General features: G+C 44.1%; 1 protein-coding gene across 1 annotated transcript; it reads left to right on the top strand.

The window, feature by feature from the left end:
- Positions 1-200: 200 nt before the first annotated feature.
- Positions 201-13,687, top strand: LOC123506792 (stress response protein NST1-like). Its single transcript, XM_045259134.1, has 11 exons — positions 201-648; positions 3,233-3,646; positions 3,907-4,133; positions 4,442-4,741; positions 5,514-5,842; positions 6,121-6,379; positions 7,581-7,757; positions 8,631-8,792; positions 10,288-10,461; positions 10,669-10,753; positions 10,985-13,687. Exons 1-10 carry the CDS (start codon positions 201-203, stop codon positions 10,708-10,710), a joined length of 2,532 nt encoding a protein of 843 aa, XP_045115069.1. The 3' UTR covers positions 10,711-10,753; positions 10,985-13,687.
- Positions 13,688-13,945: the final 258 nt, after the last annotated feature.

Raw genomic sequence — 13,945 nt, 5'->3', positions numbered from 1 at the left:
CAACACTCAACACCAACAAAAACAATTAAACCCCAAAAACACCATTTAAAACACCACAACACACAACACCAACAAAAACTTCAATTAAACCCCCCACAACACAACACACACCAAAAACAATTGAACCCCACAAAAAAAACACCATTTTAATACAACGAAGCACTCAAACCACCATCATCAGGGCGCGGAGAGACACCAACATGGGGTCCTCTTGCCTCATTAAGACATGTCCCGTGAAGAAGACGCGCTTGGGAGCTTCATTTCACCGTCTGCCTTGGAAACACCCTAGTCTCCGCGCCACACTGCAGGGAATCTTCGGGGCTGCCAACGTACGAGAAGTTACAAGGTGGTCTCGAATCTGCTCCCTCCACATAGCTCAGTTGGCGCCCCACGCAGCCACGCACAAGGCTGTCAGAAGGCTCATGGAGTATTATATGTGGAATGCAAGGAGTTATAAGCGTATTTTTGAGCTCTCCTCTCGTTTTGAGGGGGAGGCTGGGACCGTAGTGAAGGATGTGAATTGTGGAGGTATTGGTAATGTTATCCTACATGTGCTGTCGGATGCATTGCCTACCCACTCCTACACCCACGAACATGATCAGCACGCCCACACGCCCTCTGGTTACCCTACTGCTGCCCAGCTGGAAGGTACTCACACACACACACACACACACACACACACACACACACGGTTTCATATATATTTTTGTTTTTGCTAAGTTATTCCTCTCTAAATATTCGTTTTCTTTTCATTGTGGTGGTGGTTGTAACTACTACTACTACTACTACTACTATTACATCTTCTTCTTCTTTGTCTTCTTCTATTTCTTTTTCTTGGTTTTCCTCCTTTCCTCCTCCGCTTCCTCCTCATTTCAACAATCGAAGTGGTTCCCAGAAAACCCTGCATGACGCCACCCCAAGATCTCAGAATCAGTACTGTCAGACAAGGCTATTCTGGGAACCTGCAGGAGGAACTGTTATTATTTCTACATAGACACAAGGAGACGCTGTGTGTGTGTGTGTGTGTGTGTGTGTGTGTGTGTGTGTGATTCATTGGGTATGCGTCATTTTTCTTACTTTTCCTACTCTCTCTCTCTCTCTCTCTCTCTCTCTCTCTCTCTCTCTCTCTCTCTCTCTCTCTCTCTCTCTGACATCACATCCTTAAAATATCTGTTCTTGTTACATTCAGTTCCGGGAAATTCTTTTAAAACTAGATTTGTACTGGTGGTGGTGGTGCTGCTCTCTCTCTCTCTCTCTCTCTCTCTCTCTCTCAAGGTAAAAGGAAGAAAATGTTAAAATGTTACTTAAGTCTAGAAGTGATATTGGCCCTCTCTCTCTCTCTCTCTCTCTCTCTCTCTCTCTCTCTCTCTCTCTTATCGTTTTTATCATGTTTTTTAGTGATAATGATAAAAATAAAGTAAAATAATAATAATAATGATAATACTGGTGGTGGTGGTGATAATTTTATAACGAGAGTGGTGATGCTGCATTGCTACTGGTGTTAGTGTTAGTGGTGGTGGTGGTGGTGCTGCCACCACCACCACCACCACCACCACCACCACTACTAGACCTTGCCCGCATGACATCTCAAGCATTTTAAAACCATGAATTCCTCTAGAACCTTGCCATGTCTCCCGGATGTGACGCCACCACCACACAACACCACATCACCACCACCAACACCACCACCACCACCATTCACGTCACTAATACATTCACGTCACCACCATTCACCACTACTACTACCACCATTCACATCACCAATACATCATCACCATTCACCACCACCAATACATCACCATTCACCACCACATTTACCACTAGATCACCACTGTCACCACCACTACCACTATTCACATCACCAATACATCATCACAATTACCACATCACCATTCACCACCACCACCACCACCACCACCATTATCTTAAAACTATTTATTTTATTTTCAAGAGTTTATTTATTTATTTTTGTTTCTTTTTCCTTTCTCTCTCTCTCTCTCTCTCTCTCTCTCTCTCTCTCTCTCTCTCTCTCTCTCTCTCTCTCTCTCTATTTTGCCCGCTAGAATTGTGATATTGACAGAGAGAGAGAGAGAAATGTCAAGTCTCTCTCTCTCTCTCTCTCTCTCTCTCTCTCTCTCTCTCTCTCTCTCTCTCTCTCTCTCTGACCTTGAACCATTAGCCACACACACACCACCACCTCAGTTTCCGTTCCTCACCCCCACCCCTCCACACACACACCTTCCCCGTTTCCCCCTCCCCCCTCAGTGTCCCTCAAGCCGTGAGAGGAGGTGCACGTCGCCCCTCTGTCCCCATAAACCCACACCCGGGAGCTCCCATCAGCTGGATTTCACGTGTGGGTGTAGGAAATTCTTGGGGTGTGAGTGTTCGTGTGAGAGAGAGAGAGAGGGGAAAAGGCGGATATCAGCATTTTCATATATTTCTTTATTTTTTCTTCCTATTTCCACGTGTTTCTAAGTCAGGAAGTGGTGTTGTTGTTTGATTTATATTTTGTTATTTTTTTATGGATGTGTGGGTGTGCTGGGGGAAGAAGGGATATTTTTAAATTTATCCATATTTCTTTAGTTTTCAGCCATTTCCATGTGTGTTTTGGGTTAAATATTGGTGTTTGAGGGTTTATTCTTCCGTTTCTTAAGTGGTGTGTGATTGGCGAGTGTCTGTGTATGTGTGTGTGTCTGTGTGTGAATGAGTAATGGAGGTGACAGGATGTTAGTGTACCAAGGCTCATGTTTCCCTTCCATATTTCTACCTTTCCTCTCTTTCCCACGTGTGTTTTGGTGGTGGAAGTGTTGCATTAGGGCTCACTCTTGCATTTCCTGGGTGTGTTGCGACTTGGGTGTGTCTGTGTGTGTTTAAATAGCTGAGTTTTGTGGTGCATATAGGAATGTCTAGCAATTTAACAAGGCCATTTTATTCTCCCCATATTTCTTGCCTTTTCTCCCTTCCCCACGTGTGTTCTGGTGCTGGAAACGTTGCATTAGTGTTTATTCTTGCATTTCCTGTGTGGTTTGTGACTACTGAGTGTGTGTGTGTGCGTGGGTTGCAGTGTTTTTATTCACGTACCTCCACACGGTATCAAAATGTCACGTTCGGATGCATTGACACTGACTTCAGCTTAGTGACAATTGAAACTCCCTCACTCACCGAACCATGAATGAAATAAAACTTAAGGTCATTTATCCACATATTAACCTCAACTTGTTCATATTTACAGGCGGACGCAGTATGATCCCGGATGACTACGCGGCCGGAGCTATGGACGCTGGCAGGGATCCGGACGCGGGCTTGGAGGAGGCGGGAAAATCAAAGAAAACGGAAGATATTAACGATAACCATACTAAAGTGAAGGAGGGGGAAGATGAAGAGGAGGGGGACGAGGACATCGCCTCTATGACCAACGGGGAGGTGGTGGAGAGGGAAAATGACGCTAGTGAAGAGAAGATGGAGGAGGAGGAGGAGGAGAGTGAGGTGAAGGAGGTGGTGGAGGAGGAGGAGATGAAGGAGGTGGAGGAGAAGGAAGGCAGTGATGAAGAAAAGGAATCGAGTGAAGATGATGAGGATAAGTTAGTGATTAGTGAAGGAATTGATAAGCCCAATGAAGATTCTAATGATGATAACTCGAAAATGGGTGAGTAATATGTTCATTATCTATATTACGTCATATTTATGTATTTATTTATTTATTTATAGCTGTTAATGCTGTTACTACTACTACTACTATTTATCTATCTATCTATATGTCTGTCTATTTATCTCCTCCTCCTCCTTCTTCTTCTTCTCCTTCTCCTCCTCCTCCTCCATGTATATATATATGTGTGTATATGCATAACACACACACACACACACACCACCACCACCACCACCAGCACATAACCCTCTCCCCTTCAGAAGAGCCACAAGGAGATGCCCGTAGCAAGGCCGCCAGCCCCTCCAGCCTCCCAGAATCCCCCAGGAGGAGTGAGAAGAGGCCAGCAGAGGGGGGCAGCGAGGGGGAGGGGGCGCTGGACTCCCCCAGTAAGCGTCCAAGGCCCCTGGAAGAGATGGTGTGTCTCGAAGGCCTGACGTCGCTGCCCCAGGTGGAAAGCTCCCTGGCGCAGATTAAGAGGGACTTGCAGGTGAGAGAGAGAGAGAGAGAGAGAGAGAGAGAGAGAGAGAGAGAGAGAGAGAGAGAGGAGAGGTGTGTGAGAGAGAGGGAGAGGGAGAGATGGTGGGTCTGGAGAGTTTATCTTCTCTGAGACAAATCAAGAGGGGCTTTTTTCCTCCTCTCTCTCTCTCTCTCTCTCTCTCTCTCTCTCTCTCTCTCTCTCTCTCTCTCATTATTCTAGTCTTCTTCATCTTCATTTTTTTTTTTTTTTTTTTTTTTTCATCACCACCACCCCCACCCCCACCCCCCTCCCTTCACCAGTGTTCCGTGTCTCACCAGGCGATGGAGTTCTTAGTGAAACAGAAGGAGGAGGAATGGAACACACTTTTACGCCTTCAGAAGAGGAAAGAGGAGCTGTTTGTCCGTCTAGCCCGCCGCCGCCAGACCCTACTGATGCGGCAGGACGAGGGGGCAGCTGGGGGAACAGTGGGCGGGGCAGGAGAGCAGGGGGGGGAGGAACAAGGCCGCAATCTTCTGTTTCTGCCACAAGGAGGGTATTCGTCGCTCAGTGGTCCACAGCTGCCTCTCATGATGATGTCGCAGCTGTTGGGCTCCTCTGCGTCTGCTCAGGCTCTTCAGGTGTGTGTGTGTGTGTGTGTGTGTGTGTGTTGTAGTTTTCCATGGCCTGGGCTTTACGGTGGTGTGGCCCTGTCTCCATATCTACACTTATCCAATTTTTCTTTGAAGCTCTGCACACTCGTTGGTGACACCACTTCCTCACTCAAACTGTGCCACATCTCAACACATCTTTGTGGGAAACTATATTTTTTAACATCGCGCAGGCATCTTCCCTTCCTCAGCTTTTTACTATGCGATCTTGTGCTTCTAATGTCATATTCTTCACTATTTTTTAACATCTCGCAGACATCTTCCCTTCCTCAGCTTCTTACTATGCAATCTTGTGCTTCTAATGTCATATTCTTCTCTCAGGATCAGTTTCTCATTATCCACTTGGTCCATTCCGTTGATCAGTTTATAAACTTGTAGATCCATAGCCTTTAGTCTCTGTGTGTGTGTGTGTGTGTGTGTGTGTGTGTGTGTGTGTGTGTGTGTGTGAGTAAGTCACCCTCCTAGACACTTGACCTAACCTAACCTAAGTAAACCTAATTCCAGATGGTGGGAGGTGGACCAGCTGTTGACTATGAAGACGTTTGAGTATTGAGTCCCCACTGTATATGTGTGTGTGTGTGTGTGTGTGTAAGTCACCCTCCTAGACACTTACCTAACCTAACCTACTTCCAGATGGTGAGAGGTGGTCCAGCTGTTGACTATCCCCACTGTGTGTGTGTGTGTGTGTGTGTGTGTATGTGTGTTAGTCACCCTCCTAGACACTTACCTAACGTATTTTCAGATGGTGGGAGGCGGTCCAGCTGTGGTCCGCGCCAGGGAGGGCAGTCCGAACAGCGACACCCCAAACAACGGCAGCATCAGCGTCATCGACATCCACACCAGCAGCAACAAGGCGCCAGACAGACCGAGGGACACACAGGGGAAGCTCACTCGCCACATCTCCTCCGCCATGAAGCCTATACTGCCCAAGCCCCCGGGTAGTGGCATGACGGGGCTGCCCACTTCCCTGTCCTTCTCAGCAACGGGGCAAGGTCCACAGGGTCCCACGGTCAATGTACAGCATTTAATTGCTGCCCACAGGAAGGAGAACCCCAACACACCGCCAATTAGGTGAGTTTGGGAGGGTGGGGGGGGGTTGTGTGTGCTTTTATAAGGTTTTGTCTATTTATTTGTTTTATTTACTTATTCATTTGTGTGTGTGTGTGTGTTTGTGTGTATGCTTATAGATATGTATACATGCATACACACATTATTTTTTTCTCCTCATGGCTACATACACTCCTCCTCCTCCTTCACACACACACACACACACACACACACACACACACAGCCCTACCAGCGAGCAGTGAGGTTAATACTGAAAACAGCGCCAAACATTTCACCCCCAGGAGAGCGACAAGAGGCGCCTGGCGGAACCGATACGATGGAGACAAACGCCCCACACCCCCCCACCACCGGGACCAGGATCGCCCCCCCAGTGTGTCCAGCTCCAGCAGTGACGCAGAGAGCAGAACCCCGGGGATGCCAGCCACTTTGCCCCCCTCCAAGAGCCTTTTGACCTTAAATGACCCTTCTGTTTCATATAAGGATGTTTTGTTGCGGTTTGCCGAGCTGACGCAGATTGAGAAGCAGCCTGGGTCGCCGCAGGTGTGTGTGGGGGGAGGAGGTGGGGGTGGGGTTCAGTGTGTGTGTTTTGGGTGTGTTTGGTTGGGATTAAAGATTTGTTTTAGTGTTTTTAGGTGTGTTTGAGTGGGTTTGGATATGTTTGTGTGGGTTTAGGGGTTCAGTGTGTGTGTATGAGTGTGTTTTGGGTGTGTTTGGTTGGGTTTAAGGGTTTGTTTGAGTGTTTTTGTGTGTTTGGGTGCATTTGTGTGGGTTTGGGTGTGTGTTAGGTGTGTTTGTGTGGGTTTGGGTGTGTGTTAGGTATGTTTGGGTGGGTTTGGGTGTGTGTTAGGTGTGTTTGGGGTGGGTTTGTGTTTTCAAGAGTGTTTCTCCTGTTGATAATGCAGAAATCTCATCACTCTGTCAGTAGAACCTTAAAAACACCTTAATAAACACTTCTCTCACACCATGACTGTTTTCCAAGGCCACAGAGATGACTAGTCATCTCTGTCACTAGAACCACGAAAATGCCTTAAAAACAAGCTTCTCACACCACGAACTGTCACTCTGTCACTAGAACCAAAAACAAGCTTCTCACACCACGAACTGTCACTCTGTCACTAGAACCACGAAAATGTCTTAAAAAACAAGCTTCTCACACCACGAATGGTTTCCAAGGCCATATAGATGACTAGTGGGGTTTTCAAGAGTGTTTCTCCTGTTAATAATGCAGAAATCTCATCACTCTGTCATTAAAACCTTAAAAAACGCTCTGCTCTCTCTGTGACTGTTTTCCAAGTTTTCCAAGAGTGTTTCTCCAGTTAACAATGCAGAAATCACGTGACTCCTTCTGTAGAACCATAAAAACACTAATGAACCTGTTTAACCTGAAATAAAACCTTTTGAAATAGTGGAGATGGAGCGCAGAGGTGTTTAAGAATACAAGCCAAGGTTAGGTTAGGTAAGGTTAGGATAGGCTAGACTAGATAAGGGGTAGGTTAGGATAGGATAAGCTGGACTAGATAAGGGGTAGGATAGGATAGGAGACTAGATAGGGTTAGGCAAGGCAAGGCATAGAATGAATTAGGTTAGGTTAGAGGCATAGAATGAATTAGGTTAGGTTAGGTTAGGTGAGGCATAGAATGGATTAGGTTAGGTTAGGTGAGGCATAGAATGAATTAGGTTTGGCCACAGTAGAGTGAGAATAGACTACATTTTCCCACCCTAACCTAATCTAACCCCACAGATCTCCATATTCCCTGTGGCGAGCAATGACGGCCCAGGGAAGCGTTCTGACGTGAGCCGTGAGTCCACCCCAGGCATGAGGTCCCACACCCCCCCCACACACCTCCAACCCTTAGCCTCAGCCCCGGGAGTCCCCACCTCAAAGTCTGGCCTGGAGGCGCCCTCTGCCCTCGCTAAGGTGGGGAAGACAAGGATGCTCTGTGTGTGTGTGTGTGTGTACCAAGACTTTTTTTTTTTTTTTTTTTTTTTTTTTTTTTTTTTTTTTTTTTTTACCTAAGTAAATTTAACCCCTTCAGTACTGGGACACATTTTAACCTTGAGATTTGTGTACCATTAGACCATTTTATTGACATTAGGAAGGGTCTATGGAGGTCACAAGATTAATGGCTACAGTCTTCACTATTTTAACCCCTTCAGTACTGGGACACATTTTTACCTTGAGATTTGTGTAGTCTTCACTATTTTAATCTCTTACATGAGTTTGTGAAGCTGTAGGAAATCACCAAATCGTCACCACAAGGAATATGAAGACTCCTGTGTTCTGAGGGCATTTTAAGACAGTTTGGCATGTTTTGAGGGCATTTTAAGACAATTTGGCATATTTTGAGGTATTTTAAGACAGTTTGGCAGGTTTTGAGAGCATTTTAAGAGTTTAGCATGTTTTGAAGGCATTTTAAGACAGTTTAGCATGTTTTGAGGGCATTTTAAGACAGTTTGGCATGTTGTGAGGACATTTAAGACAGTTTGGCAGGTTTTGAGGGCATTTAATATAGTTTAGCATGTTTTGAAGGCATTTTAAGAGAATTTAGCATGTTTTGAGGGCATTATAAGACAGTGACTAAAATAAGACTATTTGGGAGGGTGTATGGAGGTTACAAGATTAATGGCCACAGTTTTCACTTTTCTAATCCCTCACATAAGTTTCTGAAGCTGTAGAAAATTACCCAATTGTATTAAAAGCATTAAACTTGTCTTTTTCTTATTAATGGGTTTAAACAAAAATCTCTATCTATCTCTATCTCTAGCCTAACCTAACCTCCACACCCCACAGTTATTATTGGAGTCAAGGGGTGGTGTGTCGAGCAGTGGGCTGGTGAAAGGTGGTGGTGGCGGTGTAGGTGACTCCACGCCCAACTCTCACTACTTGACCCTCTCGGCGCTGCTCTCGGGAAGCTCCACCACCACTGTCAAGGATAAACTCACCCATGCACAGGTAAAGATGTGTGTGTGTTTGTTGAGGCTAAGTTAAGTGTGTGTCTATCTATCTCCTTGTGTGTGTGTTTACCTAGTTGTAGTTTTCCAGGGCCTGGGCTTTACGCTGGTGTGGCCCCGTCTCCATATCTACACTTATCCAATGTTTCTTTCAAGCTCTGCACACTCGTTGGGGACACCACTTCCTCACTCAAACTGTGCCAAGTCTCAACACATCTTTGTGGGAAACTATATTTTTTATCATCTCTCAGACATCTTCCCTTCTTCAGCTTCTTACTATGCAATCTTGTGCTTCTAGTGTCATATTCTTCACTATTTTTTAACATCTCTCAGACATCTTCCCTTCCTCAGCTTCTTACTATGCAATCTTGTGCTTCTAGTGTCATATTCTTCACTATTTTTTATCATCTCTCAGACATCTTCCCTTCCTCAGCTTCTTACTATGCAATCTTGTGCTTCTAGTGTCATATTCTTCACTATTTTTTAACATCTCTCAGACATCTTCCCTTCCTCAGCTTTTTACTATGCGATCTTGTGCTTCTAGTGTCATATTCTTCTCTCAGGATCAGTTTCTCATTATCCACTTGGTCCATTCCGTTGATCAATTTATAAACTTGTATCAGATCCCTCTCTCTCTCTCTCTCTCTCTCTCTGTTCCAGGCTTGGTAGATCCATAGCTTTTAATCTCTCGTCACATGTCATCCCTTTAAATTCTGGAACCATTTTGTAGCCATTTTTTGTAGTGTGTGTGGGTGTGTGTCCATGAAGTTGTTCTATTATTATTATCTAACTTTTCCTTCAATTTGTGGACACTTTGCTGCTACAATCTCTTCACTCAGTCCGTTCCAGCTGTCCACCGTCCTGTGCAGAAAACTGAACTTCTTAATGTTCCTCAAACATGGACTTTTCATGATCTTGGAGTGTCTGTCCTCTTGTCCATCTTCAGTCAGTGTTACCAGGTGTTGTCTGTGTGTGTGTGTGTGTGTGTGTTGCCATTCTCTGTCAGTGTTACCAGGTGTTGTCTGTCTATCTTTGTGTGTGTGTGTGTGTTGCCATTCTCTGTCAGTGTTACCAGGTGTTGTCTGTCTATCTTTGTGTGTGTGTGTGTGTTGCCATTCTCTGTCAGTGTTACCAGGTGTTGTCTGTCTATCTTTTCCATGCAGTTCACTATCTTGTACACTGTTACCTGGTCTCCTCTCTCCCGTCTGTCCTTCAAAGTTGGCAGCTCAATTTCCTTCAGTCTTTCTTCATAGGGAAGGTCCTTCATCACTGGCAGTCTTTTGGATTCTTGATGTCCTGATGTCCTTGATGTTTCCTGATGTCCTGCACACCACACCACACCACCACCACCACCACACCACAGCTGCATATTCAAACCTTGGCCTTATCAAAGTGTGTGTGTGTGTGTGTCCATCAATTTTGCTCTTTGAAACCTAACCTAACCTAACTTGACCTAAATGTTATGACACCACCTGACCTCTCGCTCTCTCCCACAGTCAGAGGGCCGCAGCAAGAAGGCCACCACCACCACCACCACCAGCACCACCAGTAGCAGCCAGCCGGGGGAGGAGGGGAGTGGTAACCCTAAATGCCAGGGGTGCCACAAGCAGAGGGCCCAGTTTGTGTGTGCTGGGTGTGGGAATCAGTGGTATTGCTCCAGAGAATGCCAGGTGTGTGTGTGTGTGTGTGTATCTAGAAATCATAACACACTCTATATATTCTTTATAACGTTTCTATAATATTCTTTTTCATCAAACAATTTAATATCTTTCCTCTGCAACAGTGTCAATATACTCTGTGCCTTTAACTAACAGTGCTGTATATTCTCCTCTAAACTCTGCACTGCTTTCATTCAATTCTCTCTGTCCCTCTCACAGGTGTCATCGTGGGAGGAACACTCGGAGCATTGCAGTAACTGAGAGTGCTGCAGCTGTGTTGTGTGCCCCGGCAGCCAGACCAGCGGTGAGACACACACACACACACTAGTCTAGATGAATAATTTCAAAATGTTTATTGTTGTTTTCTGTATTGATTAATTGACTGACTGACTAATTGATTGATTGACTTGACTGACTGACTGACCTAACCTAATCTAAACTACTAACTAAATGGTGCTCGACTCCCTTACTGACAACTGAACCTAACGTAGCAAAGTTTATCCATTATTAATCTAGTTTTTTCTCTCTCTTCCAGTGTCTCCAACCACCACCACCACCAGAACACACACACACACACACAGACACAGACACACACACACACAGCAAGTAAGTAAGCTAAGATTTCAAACAAACGCGAAAAAACGCAAAAAAAAACGTAGGAGTCGTGTGTTTTTTTAATGTACGTGTAGGAATTTAATCTGTATAAGGTTAGGACGTGACTTCCCACCTTCTAGACACTCTGCATGGACTAAGCTATCTTTACACTGTCTTCACTACTCTCTAACTGTTTGTATGGAGGTGAAAGGCAAACAAAACTCAGATCTTATTTTTATATCAATTTTGGGGTGAAGGAATACCACAAATATAAACTCCTGTAGCCACATGATATTTAAAAAAGAAAAAAAATATGTTACACCCCTTTGTCCTGTCCCCCCGTGTCCCGCTGTGCCCCGCCGTGCCCCGCTGTGCCCGCCCGACCCCCAAGGCACTCCCAGCAGTGGTGTTGAGGGCGGTGGCACCACTGAGGATAATATTACTGTGATACTGAAGTGCATTTTTTGTATATCGCAAGAAAAGTTTTGCTGTTTTTTATACAAATCACCAAGGCTGTGCCCATACTATAGTGATTCCCCCACTCCCCCTTCCCTCCGCTGTTTTGCCCCGCCTTGACCTGCCACGCCTGCACTGTGACCCCTGACCCTTGTGTGACCCTCTTCAACACTGCCCTGTCTCCCTAAACTAGCCTACCCACACCCAATCTTACCTTACCTTATCTAAACACCCCCTTAAACCACCATTAACCCCCGTCCACCACCCCTAGTCGCCCTTAATACATAACCCCACCACCACCACCACCACCCTTTTAGATACTGTATGGGATAGTATGTAGACTGGTACTGTAAACTAGAGGTAATAAGTATGTTTAATGTGTGCTGGGGAAGTAAGTAAGTGCAGCGCTGACGAACAGGTGAGTATTTGGTAGTCTAAGAGGTGAATACTTGGTGGTGTGAAAGGATTAGTGTTTGTTGTGCTGCGAGTTAATTGGTGTGTTGATGTTTGAGTGTTGCAGTGATTGGTTCAGATGGGTATTTCTCAAGAGTGTTTTTCTCGGTTTAGTTTAAGAGAGGGGTGTAAATTTTTCCGTCATGTTGAGTTATTGGTGGTCATAAGAGTGGTGTCCCAGTTTTAGCAGTCTGTAGTGGAATTTATAGGTTTTTTTCAAGGGTGTTTTTATGGTCGTGGTGAGACAGCAGAGCATTTTTTAGAGTGTTTTTATGGTTATAGTGACAGATTAACAAGATTTCTGTATTATTAACAGGAGAAACACTCTTGAAAACTCAGCTAATCATCTCTGTGGCCTTGGAAAACAGCCGTGGTGAGAGAATAGAGCATTTTGAAGGATGTTTTATGGTTCTAGTGACAGATTAACAACATTTCCACATTATTAACAGGAGAAACACTCTTGAAAACCCAGCTAGTCATCTCTGTGGCCTTGGAAAACAGCCGTGGTAAGAGCAGAGCAATGCAAACCAGCGGCTGGTGTTGGTATGCTTGTAAAGTTGGAGTGACAGACTGAATTACCTTTGAGATAACTTAAGGCTATTTACATACATACATACGTACGTACTTGTGTTTTTGTCTACGTAAGGAGGAAGAGAATAACTTGTAATAACTTTTAATATATTTTTTTGCATGTGGTTCCCTTTATGCTGTTTATGAGTGGCTGGTTTGAAGCATTATTTATTTATTTATTTATCTATTTATTTATTTATCATCGTCATTGTTGAAAATCCCAATGTGTGTTTTATATATTTTGATATCTGAAAAAATTACATTATTATTTCGAGGGAGTGTAGACGCATTAGTGGGTAGGTTAGGTCAGGTTAGGCTAGGCTAGGCTAGGCTAGGTTAGGTTAGGTTAGGTTAGATTAGATTATGTTAGTGCTAGAGAGAAAATGTGAGAGAAAACGTGATAGGGACATGAAACGGATAGAGCAGAAGGGAGGAAGGAAGAGAGAAAGAGAGAAAATGTAATAGAATGATAAAAAAATAGATAAAAGCAGAAAAGAAAGAATTATGAAGGAAGCAGAAAATTAAACTAAAGGAAGAGAGAGAGAGAGAGAAGGAGGAAAAAGAAAGTACAATGATCATAACAGAGAGAGAGAGAGAGAGAGAGCACAAAACTTCAATAATTATTCTCATTTATTCATCAATTAATTTTTGGTAATGCATTTGTTGAAGCAAGTTACAATTGTCTCTTGATACGCTGGCTTCACCTCGTCTTAACCCAGTATAGTGTGCAATCTGAACTGGCTTAACACACCCTTTAGAACACCTCAACAATTAAATCCAGATATATTTATCAACAACACATTTAAGGATATAATTTCCTGAGATAAGCCAGTTTCCATTTCTCTAAGCCAGTATAAGGCCATTCTAAACCAGCTTAACCCTTGCAACACCCCAGAACACACAATTAAATCCAGATATATTTTTCAACAATGCATTTAAGGATATAATTTCATGACAAGCCAGTTTCCATTGATCTAAGCCAGTATAGGGCCATTCTAAACCAGCTTAACCCTTGCAACATCTCAAAACACACAATTAAATCCAGATATATTTTTCAACAATGCATTTAAGGATATAATTTCATGAGATAAGCCAGTTTCCATTTCTCTAAGCCAGTATAGGGCCATTCTAAACCAGCTTAACCCTTGCAACACCTCAGAACACAGTTAAATCCAGATATATTTTCAGTAATGTATTTAAAACCTCTTCGGTACCATGAAATCTTTCCATTTTCATTCTTATGTAGGGGGTTAAAATAGTGAAGACTGTGGCCATTAATCTTGTGACCTCCATACACCCTTCCTGATGTCAATAAAATGGTCTAATGGTACACAAATCTCAAGGTAAAAATGTGTCCCAGTACTGAAGGGATTAAAATAGTGAAGACTGGCCATTAATCTTGTGACCTCCATACACCCTTCCT

The sequence above is a fragment of the Portunus trituberculatus genome, chromosome 2, assembly GCF_017591435.1.
Source record: "Portunus trituberculatus isolate SZX2019 chromosome 2, ASM1759143v1, whole genome shotgun sequence".
Lineage (NCBI taxonomy): Eukaryota > Metazoa > Arthropoda > Malacostraca > Decapoda > Portunidae > Portunus > Portunus trituberculatus.
The sequence above is the reverse complement of the archived record's forward strand: the minus strand, read 5'-3'. Positions and strand labels throughout refer to the sequence as shown.